Below are 26,591 nucleotides of genomic sequence, written 5' to 3' on the forward strand. Positions count from 1 at the left end.
CTACATTAATTTTTATTTCATAATATTATGGCATTCCAAAAATAAATTAAAATGTGTGCAGTATGGCATCTTATTTATTCAACTTAAAGTCTCCCCATATTTAATATATTAACTAAGCATCACATTTCGTTAGTAGTATCTTTATTAACTGCATCAATTGTACAGATAAATAAGCACTTGAAAAAGGGTCAGACTATGAAATCTGTGTGTTAGCAGCTGTGGGGGCCACTAGCGGGCCCTTGCCTTCAATGTGGAGTTGGGAACCCTTGTATGCCGCCACTCTGTCCCCATCTGTACGCAAGTCAGGCTTCAAGGTCTCCCAGATCTTCTTCTTAGGGTTCAGGAGGGCGTCCGGCTCACCTACACACAGAGCATGTAGTGGGTTACAAATATACTTCCTGTTTCACATTTTGGAGTTGCTTCCCTTAGACCATAAACTGTATAAAGGAAGGCTATTTTTAATATTTCTCCTTTACTTTGTAAATTTTTAGTTGCTTCCCTTAGACCATAAACTATCTATCACGAGAAGCAATACCTATGATATATGACTGCCAAATTATCTACAATTGTTCCAAAGTAAATCATTTAAAAATATGATTTTGTAAAAGGCCATATATCAACATTTGCTTAAATATAATCACAAACAAATCCTTCTTAAACTGTAGTCAAAACCATTGACATCTAACAACAGATAGACCATTGTCATCTAACAACAGATATACCCTTGACATCTAACAACATATATACCTATGACTTCTTACAGCAAATGGACCCTTGACATCTGACAACAGATATACCATTGTCATCTAACAACAGATATACCATTGTCATCTAACAACAGATATACCCTTGACATCTAACAACAGATATACCTATGACTTCTTACAGCAAATGGACCCTTGACCTCTAACAACAGATATACCTATGACTTCTTATAACAAATAGACCATTGACCTCTTATCAACCTTCACCCATGCTGCTCCTACCTGGAAAGTCCTTGGCCCTGACACGGTCACCAACTTGTGCGCCTGGTGGGGGTACAAGTATCTCCACCTTTTCTGGGCAGCTGGCACACATGATCATGCCGTTAGACAGGATTCCACGCATCTTAGCAGCCTTCAGATTGCACATAAACACAGCCAGCCGACCACGCATCTGTAACATAACTATACTATCAAGAGTGCTATTAATATCAGTCAAACTAAAGTTACTCAGTAATTAAATTAAATTACAATTCTGATGAAAGAAAACCGAAACAAGTATAATTCAATTAATAAACAAATAAATGAATAAAATGTAATGTATTTATGCCCCAAACACAATAAATCTCATCTTAAATTGTGTGCCAACCTCTTCTATGGGTATGTGTTTCACAAGTCCGGAGACTATGGTGCGAGGTTGCCCTTCCCCCAGGTCAACCTCCTCCACGTACAAGCTGTCCGCATCTGGGTGTTTCTTCACTTCAACAATCTTCCCAACCCGCAGGTCAAGCCGGGATATATCAATTGGTCTGTCAACCTCAGCCAAGCCTTTTTTGCCCTTTTCAGCTTTGGCAACTGAATGATTGCGTTTCACATGAATCATTCATTAAAATGCCAAGGAAAGTGAAATTTACTTTATATATTCATAAATGTAATGTTATTAATGTCATATTTTTTATACAGAATTAGTTCTTTTTATTCAGAATTATAATATATTTTCTTAAATCTTTTTTTTCAATTTATTTACCATAAGTTTAATTAAGTCAACCACAAAGTGAACTTGAAAATATGACATTTACCCTCTGGTTTTGAAGCATCCCCTCCTTTAGCCTGTTGCTCTTTCTTTGGTTTGGCCTGTTGTGCGACTGGTTTGGGTTCCTCTTGTGAGGTGGATGGGGCAGAAGGTGTGTCACCCTGAGAATCGGCCTTAACAGCTTCCACCCGAGACCTTTTGGGCAGGGGAATCTGCTTCACTGTAATATACAAGTTTCTGTCAAAAATCCAGTGAACAGTATTATATTGAAAGTAGATGATGAGACTTAAAAGTCCTGGTTAGGCCTAAAAAAATAAATTGTGTGGTTAGGGTAACATGGCCCCCAAGAATTGGTAGGGATTTTTTTTAAGGTTTTTAGTTTGGTACAGGTTTGTTTGCTTTGCTTTTGTCCTTCTACAACAGCATTTCAGTTATATTAGGACATTGTTGGGGCTCAACATTCGGTGACTATGATTTTCCTGGATAAACAAACCCTTTGATTGATAGACCGGTGCTCTCCCAACTGAGTTTCGTTGTCATTCCTTCCGAAAGCAAAACATATTGATAATTAAATGTGACAATACTGATCTGCTTCAGCATCTCAAAAAATATTTATCTGCCATTCTCCAAGAAGTAAAATAATTTTATAAACTGTACAAATGGCAACAGTCCCAGTTTAAAATACAGTCATATTTTTTCAGGCACTAGCCTGTTTCAGAACTCTCAAAATTTAAATTTCTTTTCTATACAAGTAGAATGTTTGCCGTGCTGCTATTTTATGATTGCATCATTGGATAAAAACATGACAAGTGAAAAGGGTCATGCCTTGTCCTGCAGTGGTGGGTGGAGTATATTAAAATTAGACGGCATTCAATCTTATGTTTGGAAAAACCTATGCTAATATCCAGAGACATTTTGTTCCATTGTATATACCTTACTCTGAAAGACGAACAGTCGGAGAATTTCCTGATGAACTGTATGACAGGAAAGTTTTTTCGCAAGTCCCACCAAAAAAAAACAGTAGGGTCGGCGGTATTTTCCAGGTAGGGTCGGGTGACCCGAACTACACAATATATTTTTTTAGGCCTTATTCATCATATCAAATACTTTTGTTAATTTTCCCTGCAATAACATTATACAAGACTTATGAAATGCCAACTACATAAAATCTCTTTGACAATCTACCTCCATTCTTGATTTCAGCAAGAACCAGTGTCATCTTCAGTTGCTTGATCTTTTCCCGCAGCGAGGCATTCTCAGCAGCAACTCTCTCCTCCTCCGGCTTACTCACACTTACAGCTGAAAATGTCAGTCTTGTTATGAACAGTATGTAAAAACTTTAATGCATTAGATTACTAATAATATACTGACACTAATAAACATACTCATTTTTATGTAGCCAAGAATGATCTTTATCTTTAAGTAAACTGACTTTTTTGCTGCTTTTATACCATGAGCATTGTAAAAAAAACAGTGCTGTTAAAATTATTTTATTACAAACAAACATTATAAAACCAGTCAAGTACATAACATGAGATATCAAACCTGCAGATTTCTTCACGATCTCAATGTGTGCTTTCAGTTGGGCTATAATTTCATCTGCCTGCCTTGCTCGCTGGACCAGGCGTTGTATCATGGCTGCTGACATTGTTTGCTGAAAACTGAATGTTTGTACTTAGTGTTCACTAACAATAATGCTATAAAAGAAGAATAAGTTTTATTTACTATAAGCTTACAGCCCATGAGTTACATATAATATAAACATGTACAGTATATAAACATTTCCGATAGAACAACTTTCAAAATCAATCATAATGTATAAACAAAGTAAAGTTATATCACATTTGCTTAAAATACTGAAAAATGGTTAGTGGAGAAGTGTCTAATGTCTATACTGACGCATTTCAAAGCCCTTATAGACAAAACAGCATAGTTTTCTAATAGTAGTTACATTTTCGCTCGAAATCAGTTTGATGAATTTAGGAATATTTGGCTTGTGCCATCTGCCCATTTCTATTTCTAATCTGTGTGATGCTACTCTTAGTCGTGTTAAAGCTGTTCTGAATTTATTGTTTTCTATAGTGTCTAAATATGACTGATAATTAAAATTTGCAAATAGTATGTATGTTGACGCTCTTGATGATTCTTATAATTCTTCATTCCATTTTTGCATGAAACAATCTCTAGCCCTCATCTTAAAGGTGTGTATAAAATATTTTGTATTTACAACCCCTTGGTTAAGCCAAACTTCAGCGAATCCCATAGATTTTAACAAATTTTTAACTTTAATTGCCCAATTTATTTCCGTTGCGTTGTTTTGTATATCAGTTAACATCGAGTTATATGTAAGTCAGGTATATTATATATACAGGTTAATTAAGACATTTATAGAAATGAGAGGGGATTTGGATTGTTCAAACATATACCTTATTTACATTGCAAGGACCACATTTACATTTTAAATTAAGATAATTATGTATAATTATGTATTGACAAAATGGCATTTAATTTCATTGCACCGCAGTAAAAAAATAATATCAATCCTGTATCATTACATATACATAAGAATATGTTTTCTTTACTCGATAAAAGTATAAACTTTCTTACTGGTCCTGGCCTTTATGAACAAACCTTTTAGGTATTTGGCCTTTCTGACCAGGTATAAATTAGGGATGGACAAAAGGACAAAGCAGCAAATATATGCTATCCCTACAACAAGCACAAATATTTTGTATTGACAGATGACACAGCACTGATCAGTGAATAATCGTTCTTAAAAGTTTTACTATATACCAGTAAGTATTTGACCCTAGGGACACAATTTGAACAATCTTTGTAAATGTCCACTGTATACCAAATTTCATGGGTCTGGGGATTTTTAGAGAAGATGTTTCAAGTTTTAAAGTAATGACAATGGCCATTGGGTGATCCACAATAGGTCACCTTGAGCACCAAGTGCTCAAGTGTTCTAATAACAAGAAGTGCAAAGGTAGCTGCACAATTAAAAATCGTTATTCTTTTTCTGATGTTGTTTTGTGTTAAGCACCCAAGTGGAATTATTATATTCCCATATCTGATGTAGTAGGTCGTTTAACACAAAACAATCAGTGTTATTTTGAGTACAAATCGGGTCAATTTACAATAGGAACAGATGGGCCAAACATCAAGTGTCATAGAAATGATTTAGCTACATTAATGAGCAATGATGGATACTTTTTTTTATTATTTTAACAATTCTTATGTATGCCTGTAACTTCGCGTCTGGCATAGTATAAAAATTGTCAAAAGACTCGTTGACAGCCATTTAGGTGAACGAAGACATGATGCAGTCCCTACTGTTATGTAGGCTTAATTTTAGAATAGATAACATGCTCTTTTTTATGTACAAAATAACACATAACCTTATACTACTAAACTTATAGCCATCCCCATATCTGGCTACCTTATCCTACTGACAATACCATCTTGACATTTAATAGCACAACTCTTAACTAATAAGTATCTGATGCCACAGAGTTTTACAAATTCTCCTTCTTCAAAAGAGCTGTCTTCCATTGGAACATCTTCCCAGCCAACATATCAGTTTGGCCTACCCTGGAGCAGTTCAATCAGGCTGTCAGTCAGACTGAACAAGTCTCGCCATAGCAAGTTATCAGACTTCTTCCATTTTTAACCTTATCTGTACCTCCTATTTTTAACATCTATAAGTTCTATTTCATTCACAACTTTTACTAACATTCTTGCAGCTTGGCGAGCAAATGTCTAGGTCCTCTTGTTCGGATTTGACATTAATGACTCTAATGGCAGATGAAAAATTATTTAGTGTTCTTTAACCTGGCCATCGCGAACTTGTATGACAATGATAATTCAGTAAAATTCGAGGGCATATTAACTATGTTAATTTATAAAGAAATAACAAAAAGTTATACTGTGATTTATAAACAAGAGTATATTCGTTACGAGTATTACTTTATAATATGTCACAAATTGTTGAGAATACTTGACTTTACCTGAGATTGCGATTTTCATGAAAGAACAAAATAAAGTAAACACGGAAGTAAGCAGACGAAATTTGGAATGGAGACGTCCGAACAAAATAAGGTAATTTAGTAGATTTCTTTGGCTAACTTTCGTCATATTTTTGTCGATTTTGTACTGACTTGCGCAAACTCATAAATTTTCTAAATATTTCAGGTGATATCTGAAAAAGCTTCAAAAGTAAGAGAATTATTCCTGTCAAAACACAAAGGTGAGTTCAGCTTTTTAAACTTTAATCATCAATGCATTATCATGTGATGAGGAAATTATTTTTTTCAGGTATTATATCTGCCAGCGAAGGTAAAGATGACATTTTTTGCTACATAGTTTTTTGCAATCATTTTTTTTAAGAAAAGGAGCTAAAGCTTTTCCTCAATTTGCCAATCTCATAAACAGATAAGCAACATACTTTTACTGCACAGGTCTGCAACATTCTCAAGAATCTACTGATGGTTATTGATGATTCAGGATAAGTTTAGATTTTGTGCTGGGAATCTGATAATGTAAGTCTTTTTTAGATTCTCTGTAAAGCGTGGTGTTGTTATAGCCTGAAAATGTTGTTATCAGGCATCCTTGGTTTGATTCCCAGCCTGGGTGCATATGGAGTTGTAAAGGGTCTCCAAGCCATAGAAGAGGGTTGTCCCTGGGAACTCCTTTCCCCTTTAATCAACACTTTACTCTCTCATAACATCTTGTGAACAAGGACAAAAATTATCAATATACTGTTGTAATATGTTACTTGTCTTACAATCCTTTGAAAATGAAATGGTTTAAACTAAACTTTATTCCATCTGTCTTTGCACTTCACTTCAATGCCTGGTTCAAATTTTAGCTGATATAGATGCTGGAAGCTATGATGAATGTGATGTGGAAAAGTTCAGGACAAATGACAAATATGTAGTGTCATTCATCAGATCTTTTGAGACTCTTCAAGAAACTGTTCTCCATCTTCATGAGAGTCTCAAGTTCCGCCATGACTTTGAAGTGAATGGTAAGATTAAGATCATTTAATTTTATTTATATTGTTATTTGATTCAAAATACAAATATCTCTTCTTTATTACCTTGGGATCCTTTGTCAAAAAAATTTACAAAAAAAACCTAGACCTACATGATGACATCCCATCCATAAATGTAAATGTAGTTCCCATTTACTGTATATATCTGAAACAATGTCTTGTTACTTGGACTGTCATAAATTCTGTTGTTTCTATGTTTACTTCTATTGCAGATACTACAGAAACCAGTTTTCCACAAGAGTTCTGGGAGATTGGAGCTGTTTACTTTCACAATCATGACAAAGATGGAAACAGAATTTGTATGTTATAACTGGTTGACTTGGTATTGGTAAAAGTTTGTTTGAAACAACAATGGTTTATCAACAATAAGGCTCAAAATGCCAGATATCATAAGTCTCTAACATACTTATTTAAATATTTATTGAATATATCAAGTGTTCACTACTGTTTCCAGTGTTCAATGTTTAGCACTAAAGAATATATTTTACCACCTATATTGTGCTTTCGTAGATGAGTGCATATTCTTTCAATTGAATTCATGAATGCAATGTCTTTGGAATACCTCTGATCTTAAACAAACGAGGTTTGTGATTGCTCAGATGACATTTTATTGTTTTAAGACTTATGTAACATTGATAAATTAAGTCCCGTCATTGCATTGCATAAAATGGCAGAGGAGCTCCAAATGACGTTATTGATGATGCTGCTGTTCAAACAGCCCAATTTATTGTATGTTCAATTATCTTTGTAGCTTCGGTGCATAGATACAGTAGTTGTCCTGTGGACTTAATTAACTGCGCACTGACCATATGTTTTCATACACAAATGAACCACAGTACTTCAAAAATCTCAATACATAACTTTTAATATTCATATATACCTTGCAGTGTATGTACAAGTAAAGAAGTACAAAAAGGATGCTCAGATGTTGCCGATGATCAAGCAGTTTTTTGGCTACTTGATGGAGCAGCAGAGCATAAAAAACCCTGGCCAACAGATTGTGCTGCTTTTTGACATGGCTGGGGCTGGCCTCTCAAATCTGGTAATTTATCACTATACTGGGAGGCATTGTCATAATCATTGGGGGCAGTATTATTTAGGGATGGCAAAAATAATTGTTTTTGATATAAAATAATACATGACTGTTTTCAGCCCCTGCCCATTAAACCTAAAAAGTTTAAGCAATAAAACAACAACAACCTGCACTTGCCATAAACAGCTTGGATGCACAAACACTTTAGCGAAAACCTTGTTTATAAATATTGCACATTTTTTGGGAAACCTTATTAAATGTAACAGTTCTATAATTACTATATGATTACTCTGCTTACCCTATGGAGCTGATTCAAGATACTCAATAGTACTTTTACTCATTCACTTTGATTATGTTAAGTTCTTTATTTTTCAAATATTTGATCTGACTATATTCTGTATAAGCAATAACATTCTAAAACACTAGTACAATGTTTGAGTATATTGATTGTTTTCAATTTGTAGGACATGGAGCTGATCAAGTTCATCATTAACTGTTTCAAAATGTACTTCCCAGATTTACTAGGTATGTTGATAATCTAAGCTATGCCACTAACATGTTTAAATTGTATTTTTCTCCTTTAAAGCAGAATGTTAACGTTAAAGGTTTAATAAATGATTTTCACTATCATATTTTTGGAAGGTGATTATTTTGTATAATCACCTACCTTAGTTGTCACTGAAGTGCCGATTTGCAGGAGCTGTTTTGCACATAATCCTACACTATGCTATTAAAGTAGTTCCACATACATGTACATGTACTGCATATTTTCTGCTATGCTGTTAGTAATCCCATTTTATGTCAGCCAAATTTTATTTTTATGTCACTGAAATTAGTATCCAATAAAATAGCTGAATTAATGAAGTGATCGCATATTGTAAAAATCAGCATACCGAAAAAACTACTTTTTTAACATTTTAATGGGCCCTTTTACAGTTTGGTGAATGAGATAAAATTATGTTTGGTTGTTATCCAGTCTGATATTCTGTACTTGAATACGGTAATACATTAGAAACATATTTTTCTTAATATATTGTAATGTTTGAGTTCGGCATGGAGGACATTGATTTTTTGTTGATTATGTGGCTTTAGGTATATATCTTTCAGTTTGGTATAGCTGTTTTCTGCTACAGGGTTACATATCCAATACTGAGTACATACTGTCTGGTTGTGACCTTTGAAATCATAAATGAATGCAAGAATATTGGCATAATAACCTGGATTTCAGAAAGCCGTAGATTACTGAAATGCACGTTTCAGCTCTTGTAAATGTTGTTAACATTAATAAGTTTAACAGGAAGAATGTTGATGCAAGGCATCAAAGATCTGGCTGAATGAGTTTTAATGAATATTAATATATATTCACATTATTTTTTAAACATTCTGCATATACACTGGAATATCTGAACTATGACAGATTTACCCGAAGACCAAATAGTGATAAATTATCACAATTTGTATTAATTTGGCTGTTTTTGAAAAAGCTATATGCCATTTTGGAATTTTTTACATGGTTATAAAGATAAACACAGTTCTTGACCATTCATTTTAAGTTGAGTTGAATGACAATTAATATCATTAAAAATATTTTTTCTTATATAAGTTAAATTTAACCATAGAAAAATGCAATAAAATGTATACCTAAAGACCCGGCCTTCAGGTGGCGTCTAATATATATTTTTTATTTTATACCTACCATATAAAGTACTTTTTTTTGCTTAAATACTACAGAAATTACCTGACAAGTAAACTAGCCAACATTTTACCATTTTTAATGACAAGTCAGACAGAACACAAATGGAAATAAAATGTTGGGACCACTGACCTTGGGCAGGTCAATAGCGAAACTTAAGCTTTGAGGGGTTTTCCTTTGTTACCTCACATTTGTCAATTATAATTATTGCAAACACTAAGTACTGTTAGTACTGCAGGGGACTAGTGGCAAGGCGACACTGTCCTTTGTGGTGTTGCCTGGAGAGGGAGATTGAAATATGGCAAGGAAAATATTTTCAGAGATAATGATATGTCCCATTATATATACAGGTTAATAACATGTGATCTTTGTACGAAATGTCCAAAATGTATTTTTATGATTGATACAAAATGTCCGCAACATCTCTGGGTAATAAAAGTTGCATTGTAGATAACGTCCAAGTTTCACATTTTATTTCATTCTAAATAGTTACAAACTGTGCATTATGGAATGAATATAAAGGATACTGTTACCAAAGTAAGGCTTATATACATACATAACAAAATTACACAAATAAAATTAGAAAAGGATTTGACAAGTGCAGAACATTATTCAGAGCAAATGTGTGATGTTCACGGGGAGACCTCCATATGAGAAACTCAAATGATTTTTTTTCTAGTTACGTGATAGTTTTTTAATATATTTTTAATATTGAAAATAATATTTCATTATTAAACAATAAAATATAAAATTTAATTTGATATAATACAAAGTGAACATATGTTATAAAGAAAGGAAAAGCCAAGACAAAAATAAACATACAATTAATAAGTATCATGGGATTTAAGAAAAATACAAACTATTGAATATAAATTATTTGAATGCTTCATATACCAATGTAGTCGATATTATTTAAGAAGCATACCGGGTAAGTGAACATTCGAAACAATATGAGAATAGCCCCATGATATGAATAAAATACTGGCACAATTGTAAAATTCATGATACAAGTCACCTTCCAGCAGTACTGTCAGTATTTTGATTTTCTGATGTAGGTTTTTACTAAAATAATCAAATAATAACAAAAAAGCAAACTAATTTCAATGTTCTTTTGAATTATTTCAGCCTACATGCTGATATTTGAGATGCCATGGTTGTTCAGTGGTATGTGCTTTTTCACATTTTTACGCTCTCATGTTTTTATCCTACATTTAGTCACTTGCAATGTGAATGTAATACACCTGCACCGATTCTTTTATTCACATTTTATTGAAATAATAATATTTAAAGCCAAATATAGGTGCATGTTAACTGTATCTTCTTAAAGCAGTGTTATCGATATAGTCTGTACAATGCACCTACACATAGCAGTTATCAGTATGTTGTGTCTGACAGCTGCGTGGAAGTTGATTAAGCAGATGTTGCATGCAGAGGCAGTGAAGCGGATCAAGTTTGTGACAAAAGTGGATGTCCTGGAGTACATTGACAAGGATGAGCTCTTTGAACACATGGGAGGAACGGTAAAGTGGCTTCCATCACCTTATGTTTCCAATGTAGATGTATGGTACTGTACCAATTAGGATGTTCCTTCCAATCGGATTCATCCTAGGCTATGATGTCAGAAAGTAGTCTAGTTTTGCAAGCATGCATCATATTGTTTTTTCTAATGTCGCAGTACTATGGGTACAAGGGTTCCAACCGCTCATGACTCTGAGAGAAATAGCTACAAGAAATACAAGTTGAAGACAGCAAAACAAACGTATGTGTCTCTAAAGTCAAAAATAAAGTGACAGGATTCCTTGTGAAAAGGTGAAAGGTGAAATAGATTAGTGAAGTGAAAATAGAGAAAGAATTAACTTATATGCCATCTCGTTAAATGCAAAATGTAAAGTTCACCTCAATCCTGCATTGAAATGATTTTAAAAAAACTGTGTACATTGTTTTCCTGCCTTCCTGAGTGATTTCTAGTAATGTCTGTATCTGCAGGACAAATATGAATACAAGTATGAGCCAGAGATGTTTGACACAGGTGGAGGGGAGCCAGACTTCCCGGACTCTGCCAAGAAAAAGGTACAGAACGTGTAAAACTCTTAGATATCCAATCATCACGTTTAAAATGTGCCCCCAGTAAGTAAGTCAAATGTGCATAAAACAAAGAAAATATTCTGCTTATAAGATAATCATAACATATTAGCAAATGCACCTGGCCCTATGGGTGTGTGAGTCACCATGCTTTTAAACATTGTAGAAATATTGGTGCGATATTAAATAATGTAAATTAAACATCATTGTACACTTGTGCCTTTTCAAACAGCAGAATAATAAACATGAATATATACAAAACTCTAAAGTCAAATTTCTTTTGTTTTAGCTCGACAAAAAAGCAAAGGTTTTCAAGAGAGAATATGCCCATGAAAAGCATGGCCGATAATTCTGACTTTCTTAATTGTTGAGTTATGCCCCTGTTTTCAACTGTCTTAACAACAGATTTTTAGTTCGACTTTTCGAAGAATAAGGAAAGCTATACTACTCACCCAAGCGTTGGCTTTGGCGTTACACCTTGGTTTAGGTTTTGCGTGCAAGCACACATAGGTTAATATCACAGCAACTACTTGAGGTATTGCATTGAGACTTATACAATGGTACTCAACCATCCAACCTACATAATTAATCAAGTTAGATAACTCTAGTTTGCATTTAATGCAAATAATTGCCCTTTATTATTTGACTTAGAAATTCTGGTTAAGGTTTTGCGTGTAAGCACACATAGGTTAATATCTCAGCTACTACTTGAGGTATTGCATTGAGACTTTATACAATGGTACTTAACCATCCAACCTACTTAATTAACCAAGTTAGATAACTCTAGTTTGCATTTAATGCAAAATAATTGCCCATTATTATTTGACTTAGAAATTCTGGTTAAAGTTTTGCATGTAACCACATTCAAGTCAATATCTCAGCAAATATATCATGTATTGCGATAAAACTTAAGGTATGTATTTCCAACTATCTAACCTACTAAATTAATGAAGTAAGATAACACTTTTTGAATAAAATGCAAATTATGGGCCTTTATTATTTGACTTAGAAATTCTGGTTAAGGTTTTGCATGTAAGCACACATAGGATAATATCTCAGCAACTACTTGATGTATTGCATTGAGACTTTATACAATGGTACTTATCCATCCAACCTTCTTAATTAACCAAGTAAGATAACTCTTTTTTGCATTTAATGCAAAATAATTGCCCTTTATTATTGGACTTAGAAATTCTGGTTAAGGTTTTGCATGTAACCACATTCAAGTCAATATCTCAGCAAATATATCATGTATTGCGATAAAACTTAAGGTATGTATTTCCAACTATCTAACCTACTAAATTAATGAAGTAAGATAACACTTTTTGAATAAAATGCAAATTATGGGCCTTTATTATTTGACTTAGAAATTCTGGTTAAGGTTTTGCATGTAAGCACACATAGGATAATATCTCTGCAACTACTTGATGTATTGCATTGAGACTTTATAGAATGGTACTTAACCATCCAACCTTCTTAATTAACCAAGTAAGATAACTCTTTTTTGCATTTAATGCAAAATAATTGCCCTTTATTATTCGACTTAGAAATTCTGGTTAAAGTCTTGCATGTTAGCACACATAGGATAATATCTCAGCAACTACTTGATGTATTGCATTGAGACTTTATACAATGGTATTCAACCACCCAACCTTATTGAATAACCAAGTTAGATAACTGTATTTTGCAAATAATGGCCCTTTATTATAAGACTTAAAAATTCTGATTAAAATTTTGAATGTTACCACATTTATGTTAATATCTCAGCACATCATGTATTGAATTAAAATCTTATCTGATCTGATCTGATCCATGCATGTTTCGCCAAAACTTTTCAATCCTTACACTGAAAAGCGGTGGAAAAGTCGAGCGTGCTGTCTCTGTGACAGCTCTTGTTATCCTCTCCATTACACGGTATGGGAGAATTTATAGCAATTATGGTGATGTTAATTGTTTTCATTTTCATAGACAGTCAACATAAGACTTGACCTTCCAATGTTGTCCATATTATGTGTGTATGTGTGTGCAGGTTACCTTTGTGTATGTGTGCAGGTTACATTTGCTGAGCACAAGAATGACTTGGAGGGCTCAATGCAGAGGAGCATGAGTGTTGACTGTATACGGGACACAAAAGCAGTATGAATAATAATACTAGTTTGATAAGCAGAACTGAATACCAATATATGTGACGACGCCTGTAGAAAGGGGTACAAAGTCGGCAATTTCAATTTCGAGAAAAACGTGTTTAAAGTTTTGTTCATTTATTTCACTGACTTTAATTGGTATAAGTCACCATTTCTTTGTTAGATTTCTAAATTTAACGTACAACAATTGTTAAAATTGCATCCATAAAATATACATATTCTCCGACAACGATGTTACCGATAGCGACGAGTATAATAACAACAAGGTTATCTCCCTTATGCATATACGTAATTTCCGGTTAGTAATTGACAAACAAGAAATTTTCAAACATTTACGTTTTTGTCTTCATTTGCTGCTTTTCGAGGATGCTTCTGTCGAGCTTTGACAGGTAAATATCATTGCAGTTGTATAAATTTAATTAATTAATTTTATTATGTTAAAATGATATAGAAAAATGCGAAAATATTCGTCAATTGTCATAAACCCGGAAGTAAACAAATGGCTTGAACTGGCGGTTTTATTTAATTTCCATACCACATTGTCCATAATAATGAATGAACTTGTATACTTATATAAATTTCTCATCATACCGATTCCTATGTTTTTGTAGTCATGGCAGTAAAGTGTTTCCGATGTACATGTCAACGACACTGATGACATTTTAATAAGGATTTGTGTAACTTATGAATGACCTTCATTTACTAGAAAAACTCAATCTGTCCACGATAACATTGTAGATAATTGAAATCTGTTTATGAGTTTTGATAACAACAATAATGAATTGACAAGAGCTCACACTGCACTACATAACATCATATTGCTATCTTATTTCAGGACAGTTTCCATGTTACCTGCCCGGCCCCCTCCATTACAGTTGGGACATTGCCTGCCAGTGTTCTTCCCCAATCATGCCCAACCGATTGGTCCAATATTGTTCAAAACTTGATGGAAATGCGGTGTCATCGTAGTTTGGAGTATGTGCAGAGCACTCGGGTATATTTTAGTTATTTATAACTTAAGTTCACAAATTAATAAATGGTTGTTAATTGACAGTTTTCCAAGCAAGGAGAAGATTTTTGGTTGCACACATGACAACCTTGTTATACGTAATCAGAAGACATATTGTGTAATACCGAATAATTAACTGGTTTCCGTATTTTATTTTGAAATCATGCAATAGTTTAGATAAACAAAAATAGCATGTATAAAATAAAGATGTGTATCAAATGTTGCAGGACAACAAACTGTTGTGAGCATGATGATCACTACTTCAAGTACCATGGCTTGGAGAAGAAAAGCCGAAATTGGCACTTTGTCTTAGCAGGTAGATAATAAATTTTTCACATTAAGCCCTAAGGTAAAATGCTTTAATTTTGAAAATACTTACCTAACAGAATTGAGCACTAGATTTTTAAGAGTATTCATCTCAGCGTTAGCCTTTTAATTGTTGTCAATTACAAATTAACCTTGACCATAACTCAATAACTGTTGAAATTGATAAAATACATCTTTGCATACCTGTTGCCAGAGGAAGAATGTATATGTGAAATTTCATAAGTATGTTATCTTTATATTACATTTTAAATTTTCAACAATGTTAAACAAAAATAAACACTGTTTTAACTAGCCAAGTAACTCCTCCCATTGTCAAAACACTGGCATGATATCTTGATCTCTATATAAGCTTGTTTTTTGGTGTGGTTTTTTTTGTGATGTCAAAATATGACTGAACTAGACATAGTTTCTATCAATCCATACTTTCAGCAAACATGCCTGGCTTTGTGCAGTGCAGGTTTGCTGCATCGGTGAGGGTGTAGTTTACCTTGATGAAAACCAGAGCAGTTGTGTACCCTGAACTCCTTTCCAAAATCTGCATCAAGGGGATGGATCTTGAATGGCAGTGGTATTAACATGACAAGATCAGAGAATACAGCAGATTTGACATTGATAAAGACAGTGCGCCCTAGACAGTCTCAACCAAAGCATTGAACTGTACAACCTGTTAATTAACTTTTTAGAGTTGTTTGTTTGGACTAGTGTTTGACATTCAGAAATAAGTAATAACATTATTTCTCAGTACAAGAAATCTGTATGAATTAGAAGCTGACATTTACTGTTACTATATAAACAAACCTCTTAGAGGTTTAGCCAGGTTAAAGAAAGACAGGGAGCCACAGAAAAGCTACAGGTTTCCATGTGTCAATAGGACACCCTTCATTTAGCTGTGAAGAATTTTAACATTTTGAATGTTACAGAAAATGTTAGGAATATTGTATAATGCTTAATTGAAGTACTATTAGGTTTCAAGTGCCAAATATTTAAAGCCTGTGTGTATTTATAATCTTATGAATATAAAGTTGTTATCAAAACAAAATCAATATTTGACTGTCTTAAGCTTTTAATTCTATGAAGGCAGGAGGTTGCCAATCTTACTCTTCATGACGGGTGCTTCCAAAAAAGAACAGGGGGCAGAAACCTTCCATAACTCTTGCTAGAACCCTAATATTCTTTTTCATCAAATTACAGTAACATTGACAATTAACAAATGATGCAGTGATATTTTTTTATGCTAATATCATCAATTTTTATTGTCATTAAGTTTTCTTCTAGAATTGATTTGTACATGTAATGTATTGAAAATTGATACTTGTGGTTGCCATGGTTACAACTTGTTTCTTAGTGTAGTAATATGTTTTATACATATAAATACAATATTGCATTATGTAAACTTATAATACTTTAAGAAATAATGATTCAAACACATGTACAGAGACAATAAATACACTACTTTGTATTTTTGTTGCCATGGCAATGTTTCTGTGTATATTTGTTACATTTATTGTTTTTAATTACAGGATTGTCCATTAGTGAAATTATAATGTGTATAATAAGCATAGCTACAAAATGCATAGATACATGAAAATACCTATTTATGGATGTACATTTTCTTCATATTTCGATGATAGAATATGTTTTGTACACTGACCCCCCTTGGACTTAAATCACCATAGCAACAAAGTCTTAAACATTTTGAATATTTTTTTTTTAAATATATTTGTAAAGTGTTTGCCAATGCTTAGGTTATTTGATTACTTTTTAAGAGCGGCGTGTGTGATCCCTTTTACCTTTAATATTCAATTGCATCGTATTGTGGTTGTCATGGTAACATTTTGATTGCCATTTAAAACTTCAATCATAATTTTACAAGAATTTTGTCACTAGTTCAATAATATGTTATTTTGTGTAAGATATATGACTACAAATTATATAAAGACATTAAAAAAACATGTGTTGTTTCATTTCTTTATCTAAAAAATATGCCACTTTTTGACACTTTCATCCATAAATTGATCGACTTCTGTGCTTCTTTAAATCGTCATAACAACAAAAGTACTTAAGATTTTGACCTCAAATTTTCGCCAAATTGTTTCTAATGATGTACTCTATTAATAACTACCAAAAAGAGCAAATGTCATTTTTGCACCTTTGTACCCCTTTTTACAGGCATTGACACATATTTAGAATGAATTTGAAATAGATTAATTATTGCAAATAAGGAGGTAAACATTGATCATACACTTGTTGATAAGGTGTAGCAAAAGAAATTGTTTGGTTCAGGTAACCCAACCATACCTACTTAAAAACACCGACCCCAGTGTTTTTTCCATTACTGACGTAGTTATATTATTCATTTGTGAATAGAGAGTAAAACCCAAATCAATGCTTTCTGCCTAAACACGAAAGTGCCCAGCCAGTATTGACGGATCAAGATGATCTTCTTTAAGGCCTTATTTGATTGGCTGTTGAAATACCTCTGTCAAATCAAAAACGTGCTTTTAGAATAGAACACCATACCATGATGTTCGACATTATGTGATTTAAACATTAAAAACACCAAATAAACTATATATTTGACGTACCTACCCAACCTAGGTATTTAAGGGATATTTCTATAAACAAACAATTGTTTTTGCTAGGCCTTACAAGATGATTACAAAATGTCCATTTTCCACTGTATTAATATTATTAGTATTAAATATTTTGAAAAAGACAACTACAATTTTTTTTGCAATGTGTATACAACAACATCTATTGTAGTTACCACTTCAGAACCTAAACAATAGCAGTGGTGCTGGGATCATGAAGGCTGGCCGGGGAGCTGGGCTGTCCCAACGGAGAGGCAAGGGAGACAACTCATTCAGGGGCAGACTCCTCACTATATGGTCAGATTTGACATATAAGATGTAACAAATAACATAAATTAAAAATTAACTTTGGCTCTTTTGATATTACCTATTTGAAATTCATAGGAAGATCTTGTATACTTACCATCAGACTTCCTATCTGTCTCTTTGTTTTAATTGAAAAGTTATACAATTCAAGTCATTTTCGCCATGGGAAGGTTGGATTGAATGTGCAAAACTCTTTGTTATCACTAGTACATTGTTTATTTCTGTTTATCTCCTTTTTCAGTCCAGCAGAAGAGCTAGAGTTTGTGATACAGGAAGATAGCCAGGAAGCCAGTGACACCATTACACTGAAAAACAGCCTGCCATACAACATTGCTTTTAAGGTATAATTTCAGCATTAAAAATATTTAAAGTTTGCTTGGATGCATCTTGTATCATTGATGGAAACAATAATGGTGTAAACTTGAATAAATCAATGTTTATGTAAATTAACTGTCTAACAACATGTCATGATTATAAGTATAAATGCACATTGTCAAGGGACATGAAATTTGACCTCTGTTAGAATTTTCTCATTCAATCATTATTTCATACAAATATGTTTATGGATTTATTAAAAAAATTTTTTTTTATAATTCCCTGAAACTTTGTAAAATGGTTGCCAAATCTCTAAATTGAGTTTACATCATATCTTTTATTTCTAAGGTGAAGACAACATCACCAGAAAAGTACAGAGTACGCCCCAGCTCTGGCTATGTTAAGCCCGGCTCAGAGACTGAAGTTGTCATACATCTACAGCAAGGTATTCAAAGTCTTAAAAAAAGGAAACTCAGACTTTATTAAGAATAGTATAGATTGTTCTTCTAAAAACATGTTCTGACTTTTGGATGGAAAATAGTATAGTTTTATTGCACTATGTAGGTATTGCTAGAAAAATGAGTGTATTTCTCTCTACACTGATTGTTGTGTTGAAGACTTTGTGTAGTTAACTATGTAAATGATTCATGGACATTGTGCATTGCGACAGGCTACCAGAACACCGTTCACAAGGACAAGTTTCTGGTGATGGCAATGGAGGTGGCTCACGAATCCACCATGACATTCTCTCAACTCTGGAAGTCTGCACAGAAAGACAACATCATGGAACACAAGTACGACAGACACAAGTTTCTTAAAATTTGAAAAACAAAAGTTATGAGGGTTTTTGTCAATTTGACCTTCGTAGGACTTTTATACTTGCTCTATGAGTGGCAACGAGATTTTACGCCTATGGACATAATCCCGTTAAGATAATCTTTGTTAAAGGTCAATTATGTGCTCTTTTGATGGAATCAAATACAAAACTTCTGAAATGTTTGTAAAACCTTTTAACATGATATTTTACAAATCTAATAATAATAAAAAATAAATAAAATAAATATATACATGTATACAGTCGAAACTCGATGGCTCAATATTCTAAGGACCGGCCAAAGTACTTCGAGCCTCGAGAATATCGAGCCAAGCGGGATTGCTTACAGAATGTTATTTTTTCATTTGTTACATAAAGTCATATTTACCTCATTTGTTATTGGCTACGCTATCTCCGCAAGAGAATTTATTGGGCATAGTTACGCACCCTAAATTTCGTAATATGACTTATTCGATTATTAGAAAATATCATTTTATTTTTTATTTATAATAAAAATACTTTTATGCGAAAACAAGCAATTGTAAACAGTGGGTAACACAAACATAGCTAAAAAGGTATATCAAAATGCATAGTAATTTAGGGATGGATAACAATTAGAGACATAACTTAAAGTGATGGCATGTTTATTCAAACTGTTAAACCATTTAAATTCGACAATGATTATAATATTAGTCAAGCAATTTTAATCGATTAGCGCCTTGTGCTAAATGAAGCCAATCAAACAAATCAAGGCGTGAGATTCTTAACTGAACCCGCGAAAATGACATCGACCCAAGCAACCAAATCAAAGTGTGAAATTCTTGTTTGGGACCGCGAAAACCACTTCGAGCGTGGAGAAATATCGACCCTCAAGATATCGAGCCATCCGATCGAAATTTATATGAACAAAGAGTAAATAAAAATCGGTCCTTTTAATTTGGTTCAAGCCAACGAGGATATCGAGCCATGAGATATCGAGCCAACGAGTTTCGACTGTATATATATATATTTTGCCGACAGCATTTGAGCACAATAACCATTACACTGTGGTAGTCATTTGTTAACATTTAAACTTAAGTTGGCAATGTTTGTTAGGGTTGTTTTTGTTGAATCAACATTCTTTAGATCAATACTGTCATTTTTGTAGACAGTTTTTTTGTTCAAGGGGCCTAATCCAACCTGTTCAATTCTGAAAACAAACAAATAAGCTCACCAAAACAGAGATGCATGCAAGCTTTTTCTGTGTAGCCCACATTTTTTTAATGGCAAATGATAAATATAAACTACTAGTATTGCGGGAGTGTATGTTTTTGAAGTTTCAGCAGCAATACATTCTATGATTATGTTTGTGTTTGTTAGGTTACGTTGTGTTGTGAGCAGTGGCGGGGATGAGGGCGGGACAGAATTGGGGGCTGGTGCTGGACACAAGGGGTCCCCTGTCTCTCAGGTCGACAAGAAGGTATTTGTAGTACACATGCGAGAACAGGCATTTGATTATAGTAATATAATATCATTATGGCTGATTTAGTGTCAGGCTTGTGGTAGCCTCTTATGAAAGCATTTTCAATGATCTAACATTTCTGATGTAAATGTATTGCAAAAGACTAAAAAAGAAAAGAATAAAACTTCAAACTTAATAAAATTAATTACAACAACAGTGCCATCTTTCATGAAAACTACATGACTAAAACATAAATATTTTATCAGATTTATGGCTCTTCAATATTCAAATTTTTAAAAAGATTTTTCTTATTATCACATCAGCGAACTTTGGAAAGAATCAAATGAGACTTTAAGCATTAATATATTATATTGCAAACACGTGTGTTATACAAGAACCATAACTATGATTACGTTTCAAGTTCTTATTATATGCAACACATTTGTAAAAGCAGCAACACTATTCCTGTTTTTAAAACTGCCCACTGTTTAGTCTATGTAAATATAAATAATGTAGAAAGCAAAATGGGCCCAGGATAAACTAAATGATAGTATACAGTACTTTGAAACATATGCTGTCCAGAACAGCATAGCTGATGAAAACTATGAAATTATAGAAAACCTTTCAAAATAATAGTAAACGTTCCAAGATTGTAGGGAGAATTTGACAAAATAGTAACTAAAATAATAAATAGGATGATATTGAGAGCAAATTCCTTGCATGTAGGAAATATTGAACAATCTAAAATCTTTGCAAACCTTGAAACACAGCCAAATGAGAACAATAGACACATTAAAAGTTGTTAACAGTGTAATAACTTAACCTTCAGAAATATTAAATGTTCATTCTACAAACACTTTATACTAAAGATGGAATTGATATAGATAATAACAATGAATTATTTCAACACCATTAGTCAAATTAAACGATGGAGATAAAGTAGGTTATGAAGGGTGATTAACAGAATATGAATGTCAAGCAGCATTAGAAGTCATGAAAACCACCAAAAAAGTCTGGGTTCTGATGGCTCCACATCAAGTTTTACAACATATATTGTAATGATATTAAGTTATTCTTTGTCAATGCAATGAATCAATGTTTCATGGAAGATAATCTATCTTCTCTAATGAAACAAGGCCTAATTTCTTTAATTTCCCCATTAACCCATTCTGTAAATAGAACGACCTCACTGTAAACGGAAACATTTTTTCAAATGACGTCACAATAACGCAGGAAAAGATCAACCACTTGAAATCATTTTAATTCGTGAAATTGAAACACTTATGGCAACAATACATTTAAAATATAATAAATTAACACTTTTAAAAATGTTGATTTATATTTCACAGGACCTGCTGACACAATGCAAACAATAACAAGATCAATAGTTTTCATGTATATTGTTATGCAAAGAATTACGATCTGAACATATCTGAAGATGTTGCGTTCATCGATTGATAAACGCAATTGCCGGAAGGCAGTTCATTTATGGAATGGAAGTTGAGGTGTAAATATAAGTAGACATTATTGATAAGGCTTTTGACACCTCCAACCATTCCTTCATTCTTCGTACTAAGGATATGTTGATATAAATTATGGCTCTCTCAGAAGATTTGAAAATTAAAAACAATTTTCAAGAATTGTCTTTAAAGTTAGTTGGCAACAGGGAGAACTGACTCCTCTAGAAAAGATTACAGTGATTCATACCTGTGGTCTTCCAAAACTTATTTTTCTGATGGTAGTTCTATTTTCACCATGTTAATCACATAAACCATTCCATCTTTATGCTCCCTAAATGGTGGAGGATATATGTGCCGCTTTGCCCAACCGTCCTTTTATCCGTCCGTCACACCGTTGTCAGGAGAAGAACAACTGTTAGGATTGAAATGAAACATGGCATATAGATAGTTGGCAATGAAAGGACGTGCTGTGCACAAGAACCACATTCCTATCATGCATATTTATTAAGTGATATTCTCTTAACCATTTTTCATAATCAATGCTTGGCCAGGCCATATCTTGTTTAGGGTTTTAGTCAGGCTTTTAAGAGGGCAAGGTGCTGCCAAAGAGGTACTAAGGGAGAAAGGGGCACATTGTATTTCGCTTTGAAGGTTTTGTTTAAACGTTACGTATTTTAGAGAAAATAATAGGAACTCAGTTTAATTGAAGTGATATTAGGTTTCAACTTCCAATTATGTTCAGTTTGTATGTATTCATGATCATACTGTAAGTTCAAACAAAGCAAAAGGAATATTTAACAGTTTTAAGCATTCAATGCTTTGACGGCAGAAGGGTGCACATGCTGGTCTCCATGAGGGCAGAAGGGTGCTACCAAAGAAGGGCAGAGTGCAACACCCGTCCATAACTCTTAAACTAAAACCATAGTACTTATAAAAGGGATTTATATGAAACTTGAAATATATATAGATAGATGGCAATGAGAGGAAGTGCAGTGCACAAAAACCATTATCCTGTCCAACATATTTCTATAGTTACCTGTATCTCCTCTAAACCTGATATTTTTCTGAAACAGTTCTTGTTTTGGCCATATCTGGAAAATAGTTAAGGGATTGAAATGTAACTTAAAATATAGATAAATGGCAATATTTATTTAAGTTATCTCCCTTCTACCTGATATTTTCAAAAATGAGTGCTTGTCCTGGCCATATCTTGGAAAATACTAATAGGACTGAAATAAAACTTGAAAAGTAGATAGATGGCAATAAGAGGAAGTGCAGTACCCAAAATAATCCTACATAGCATTTTTTACCTCTCCTTAACCTGATAGTTTAAGAGGAAGTGCAGTACCCAAAATAATCCTACATAGCATTTTTTACCTCTCCTTAACCTGATAGTTTTTTGAAAATGGGAGTTGGTCTGAAAGTACTATGAAATTGAAACGAAATGTAGGTAGATGGCAATAAAAGAAACTGCAGTACTCTAGTATCATAATCCTATCTGGCATACATATTAAGTTATCTCCCCCTAACCTGATATTTTTCCACTAGTCCTGGCCAAATCTTGGAATGTAATTAAGGATTTCAAAGAGAAATTGGGAGGTAGATAGATGGAAATGATTGGAATTAAAGAACCCAAGAATAATAAGCATTCCCATCATATTTATTTAGTCATCTCCCCTTAGCCTGATATTTTTCAATTATGGGTGCTTGTTCGCGTCATATCTATATGGCCTTGTTTATTTGGAGGCAGGTTTGATTTCGAAAGTATTCTTGACCAACCAAGAATTAACAGTATTTATATAATAAAAATAAGCACCTAACTGTGGTACTTTTGTTCTGGTCAGAAATAAGCACATTCACTCATAATAAAAGTTCAAAGTAAAACAGAACTAAGGAATAACTCTGACATCATATTCAATAAAGGAACCATATTTTTATCATAAGTGGTGTGAAAAGTGTGTCAAATTTGTTCAACAAATCTTTTTTTACTGGAAACAATTCTACTACTTCCTTACTTAAAACACCAGTATTTTTAGTGATGTAAACATATTTTTTTATGCATATCCAAATGACTTCTCTTAAGCTTTTTGACATCCCAAGGATGCTAAAAACATTTAATCGGTGATTTTCACTTTGATAATAATTTCATTCAAAAATGCTTGCATCACATGTTTTTTAAAAACAAGAGCTTAATATTTTCTTCATGTGAAATTTCATTTGAAAATTTTCAGTATTTTTCTAGTTATTTCTCCAGTTTAAAACTTCCATTAGAGTCCCGAAACTGCTTAGGTACTGTTTGCTAAGTGCTATGCTCCGCCCACTTTTTTTTACTTCATTAGCATATAGTGAGTCAGTGGTTCAGTTAGGGATTCCCTTGGTATTTCCCATCCATTTCTGTTTTATAAAGCATCATGTGAACCGCTGGGTTTATCAAACAATATCAGAGATGGTACTGGTTATAATGAATGTTGAGGTAATTCTGAACATTGTTAATGTTGTTGCAGGTTGACGTGTTGTTGGAGAAGACCATGAGATTAGAGCGGAACGTGCAATACCTGGTCTGGAGCCAGGCCGGGATGACTGTGATACTGCTGGCCATCATCATATATTGGCTGATGTGGGCCGACACTGCAACCAGCTCACGCTCACCAGACTCGCAAAGCCAACATTGTGTAAACAACTATCAGAAGTGAAAGGCCTCAACAAGTCATCTTATTTTAAAATGCCAAAGCTGTTGCCAAAACTGTGCTATTACGTGATTGCTTTTGATTTGATTATACATGTCTATATTGGAGATAAAATGGAAATTAGAGGCTATTTCATATGATTCACAGTGTGTTTAATCATCACAGAACCAAGGATTTTGGTAATAAGAATGTTTTCCATTCAAATGTTCAAAATTTGCTAAAATGTGTCAAACCTGGTCTCCTTTATTTAACAGCAACGTTTTTTTGTAAAATGCAAATTTTTTAAACATTTTGCTTTAAAGTTGATAGGGAAATTAGAACAATTTAACTTTCTTTAAAATAGGTTGATAAAATGCCTCGAAAAGTTCAGGATATCTGAGTTGGGACATTTGACATTAACCTGTTGCATTCTTATTGAAAATTAATAGTTTTTCAAATTTTCTTGCTCTGTTGCGAGATCTTAAAATAGATATTTTCTCCAAATTGCGATAAAAAATTCGAATGATGATGACAAATCGGAGAAAGCTTGATTCTACCATAGGTGAAACACAATCAAAACATGTAATTTCTTTAAGCATGGAATTATATGAGATACACTTCATAGTTAGTATTGTTGTTTATTAGGTTGTCAGTCAGTTTATTTTGACATAATTTTGAAAATGTTATTTTCAAAGGGGGATGATTTAATTAGTGTTCTTTTTTAGTCTAGGGCTTGTCAATATTACTATAATCATGACTGTTGTGTTTGCTCTGTGAAATTGTTGTATATGTATCTGTATACTTATTTGACAAGACACACTTTATGTTTTGAGGGAAATGCAGGTTTCTTGTGTCTGGTCAAACCATTTGATAAGATAAATACATGTGGACTAGTCTATGTACTAATTCTGGGTTAAGCTAAATGCTTGAGCAATGCTCAAATACTGTAATAATATGGTTGTATTGACTTGATTAATGTTTATTCAATTTTGTTAAAATGAAGAACAATAAAATTTCAAAAAGTTCGTCTTGCATATTTTGTAGCAGCAGAATATGTGATATATTATGTCAATAAGATCGTCTAAAACAACTGTTCAGAGTAAGAATGGAAAATTGCCAGTGACTCAATGCTGGTCCATTATAAAGGTCACATACGTGTTTGTTGGAAGGTTCCACAATGTCAAGGTTATGTGCAGGATTGAAGGTCCTGTGTTGAGGATTCCACAATGTAAAGGTTATGTGCAGGATTGAAGGTCCTGTGTTGAGGGTTCCACAATGCCAAGGTTATGTGCAGGATTGAAGGTCCTGTGTTGAGGGTTCCACAATGCCAAGGTTTTGTGCAGGATTGAAGGTCCTGTGTTGAGGGTTCCACAATGCCAAGGTTATGTGCAGGATTGAAGGTCCTGTGTTGAGGGTTCCACAATGCCAAGGTTATGTGCAGGATTGAAGGTCCTGTGTTGAGGGTTCCACAATGCCAAGGTTATGTGCAGGATTGAAGGTCCTGTGTTGAGGGTTCCACAATGTCAAGGTTATGTGCAGGATTGAAGGTCCTGTGTTGAGGGTTCCACAATGCCAAGGTAATGTGCAGACGTAAAATCACCTGTGGGGATTGAGGATCAGACAGTGTTATTTTCAAGGCTTTTATGCTTCTTATCTCGCAGAGTGCGTGCATATTTAAACCATTTATCAAAAATATTGTGTAAACTTGTTTTGGTCGTGCTCGAACGTGTTACCTAAATCCAAGCTCATTCATCATGACATTCACATGTGCTTACCATTCCCAGTTTGATATCAACTAAAAATACTTCAGATAAGAGTCCGTGTTGCACTGTATAAAAATGGATATTTTGTAATATAATACGTACATGTAATGAAAAGAGGAAGCTCATTCTGAAAACGGAAATCACTACTAACACAACG

The 26,591-nt window shown here is 33.6% G+C and overlaps 2 protein-coding genes and 1 long non-coding RNA gene across 5 annotated transcripts; 2 read left to right on the forward strand and 1 right to left on the reverse strand.

The window, feature by feature from the left end:
- On the reverse strand, window positions 1-5,763 carry LOC128207920 (aminoacyl tRNA synthase complex-interacting multifunctional protein 1-like). 2 transcript variants are annotated; one of them, XM_052911113.1, is made up of 7 exons: window positions 5,745-5,763; window positions 3,280-3,388; window positions 2,920-3,033; window positions 1,781-1,954; window positions 1,351-1,556; window positions 987-1,155; window positions 1-360 (listed from the first exon to the last, which is right to left on the reverse strand). In XM_052911113.1, the coding sequence occupies exons 2-7, from the start codon at window positions 3,380-3,382 to the stop codon at window positions 194-196; spliced, it is 933 nt and encodes a 310-aa protein (XP_052767073.1). In that variant the 5' UTR covers window positions 3,383-3,388; window positions 5,745-5,763; the 3' UTR covers window positions 1-193. The 2 variants fall into 2 exon arrangements, with proteins under 2 accessions (XP_052767073.1, XP_052767072.1); XM_052911112.1 differs by lacking the exon at window positions 5,745-5,763 and adding an exon at window positions 5,257-5,327 and having other exon boundaries at window positions 3,280-3,395.
- Window positions 5,732-25,696, forward strand: LOC128207919 (motile sperm domain-containing protein 2-like). 2 transcript variants are annotated; one of them, XM_052911110.1, is made up of 16 exons: window positions 5,738-5,835; window positions 5,929-5,983; window positions 6,605-6,763; window positions 7,003-7,089; window positions 7,678-7,832; window positions 8,288-8,348; window positions 10,642-10,680; window positions 10,912-11,036; window positions 11,503-11,586; window positions 13,651-13,734; window positions 17,854-17,966; window positions 18,217-18,316; window positions 18,639-18,735; window positions 18,961-19,084; window positions 20,464-20,563; window positions 24,510-25,696. In XM_052911110.1, exons 1-16 carry the CDS (start codon window positions 5,812-5,814, stop codon window positions 24,696-24,698), a joined length of 1,596 nt encoding a protein of 531 aa, XP_052767070.1. In that variant the 5' UTR covers window positions 5,738-5,811; the 3' UTR covers window positions 24,699-25,696. The 2 variants fall into 2 exon arrangements, with proteins under 2 accessions (XP_052767071.1, XP_052767070.1); XM_052911111.1 differs by lacking the exon at window positions 13,651-13,734 and having other exon boundaries at window positions 5,732-5,835.
- Window positions 13,796-17,837, forward strand: LOC128207921 (uncharacterized). The gene is made up of 4 exons (XR_008256777.1): window positions 13,796-14,131; window positions 14,578-14,736; window positions 14,979-15,067; window positions 15,508-17,837. It is a non-coding gene; the product is annotated as an uncharacterized LOC128207921 (long non-coding RNA).
- Window positions 25,697-26,591: the final 895 nt, after the last annotated feature.

This window comes from Mya arenaria, chromosome 11 (assembly GCF_026914265.1).
Source record: "Mya arenaria isolate MELC-2E11 chromosome 11, ASM2691426v1".
NCBI classification, from domain to species: Eukaryota; Metazoa; Mollusca; class Bivalvia; order Myida; family Myidae; genus Mya; species Mya arenaria.

Coding starts and splice junctions, on each gene's coding strand:
- LOC128207920 (XM_052911112.1), bottom strand. CDS start 5,312: ATGTTGGCTGGGAAGATGTTCCAATGGAAGACAGCTCTTTTGAAGAAG. Junction 1,557..1,780: donor GGATGCTTCAAAACCAGAGG/GTAAATGTCATA, acceptor GCAATCATTCAG/TTGCCAAAGCTGAAAAGGGC. Junction 361..986: donor CAGGGCCAAGGACTTTCCAG/GTAGGAGCAGCA, acceptor CTCTGTGTGTAG/GTGAGCCGGACGCCCTCCTG.
- LOC128207919 (XM_052911110.1), top strand. CDS start 5,812: ATGGAGACGTCCGAACAAAATAAG. Junction 6,764..7,002: donor CCATGACTTTGAAGTGAATG/GTAAGATTAAGA, acceptor CTTCTATTGCAG/ATACTACAGAAACCAGTTTT. Junction 10,681..10,911: donor GATGCCATGGTTGTTCAGTG/GTATGTGCTTTT, acceptor TGTGTCTGACAG/CTGCGTGGAAGTTGATTAAG.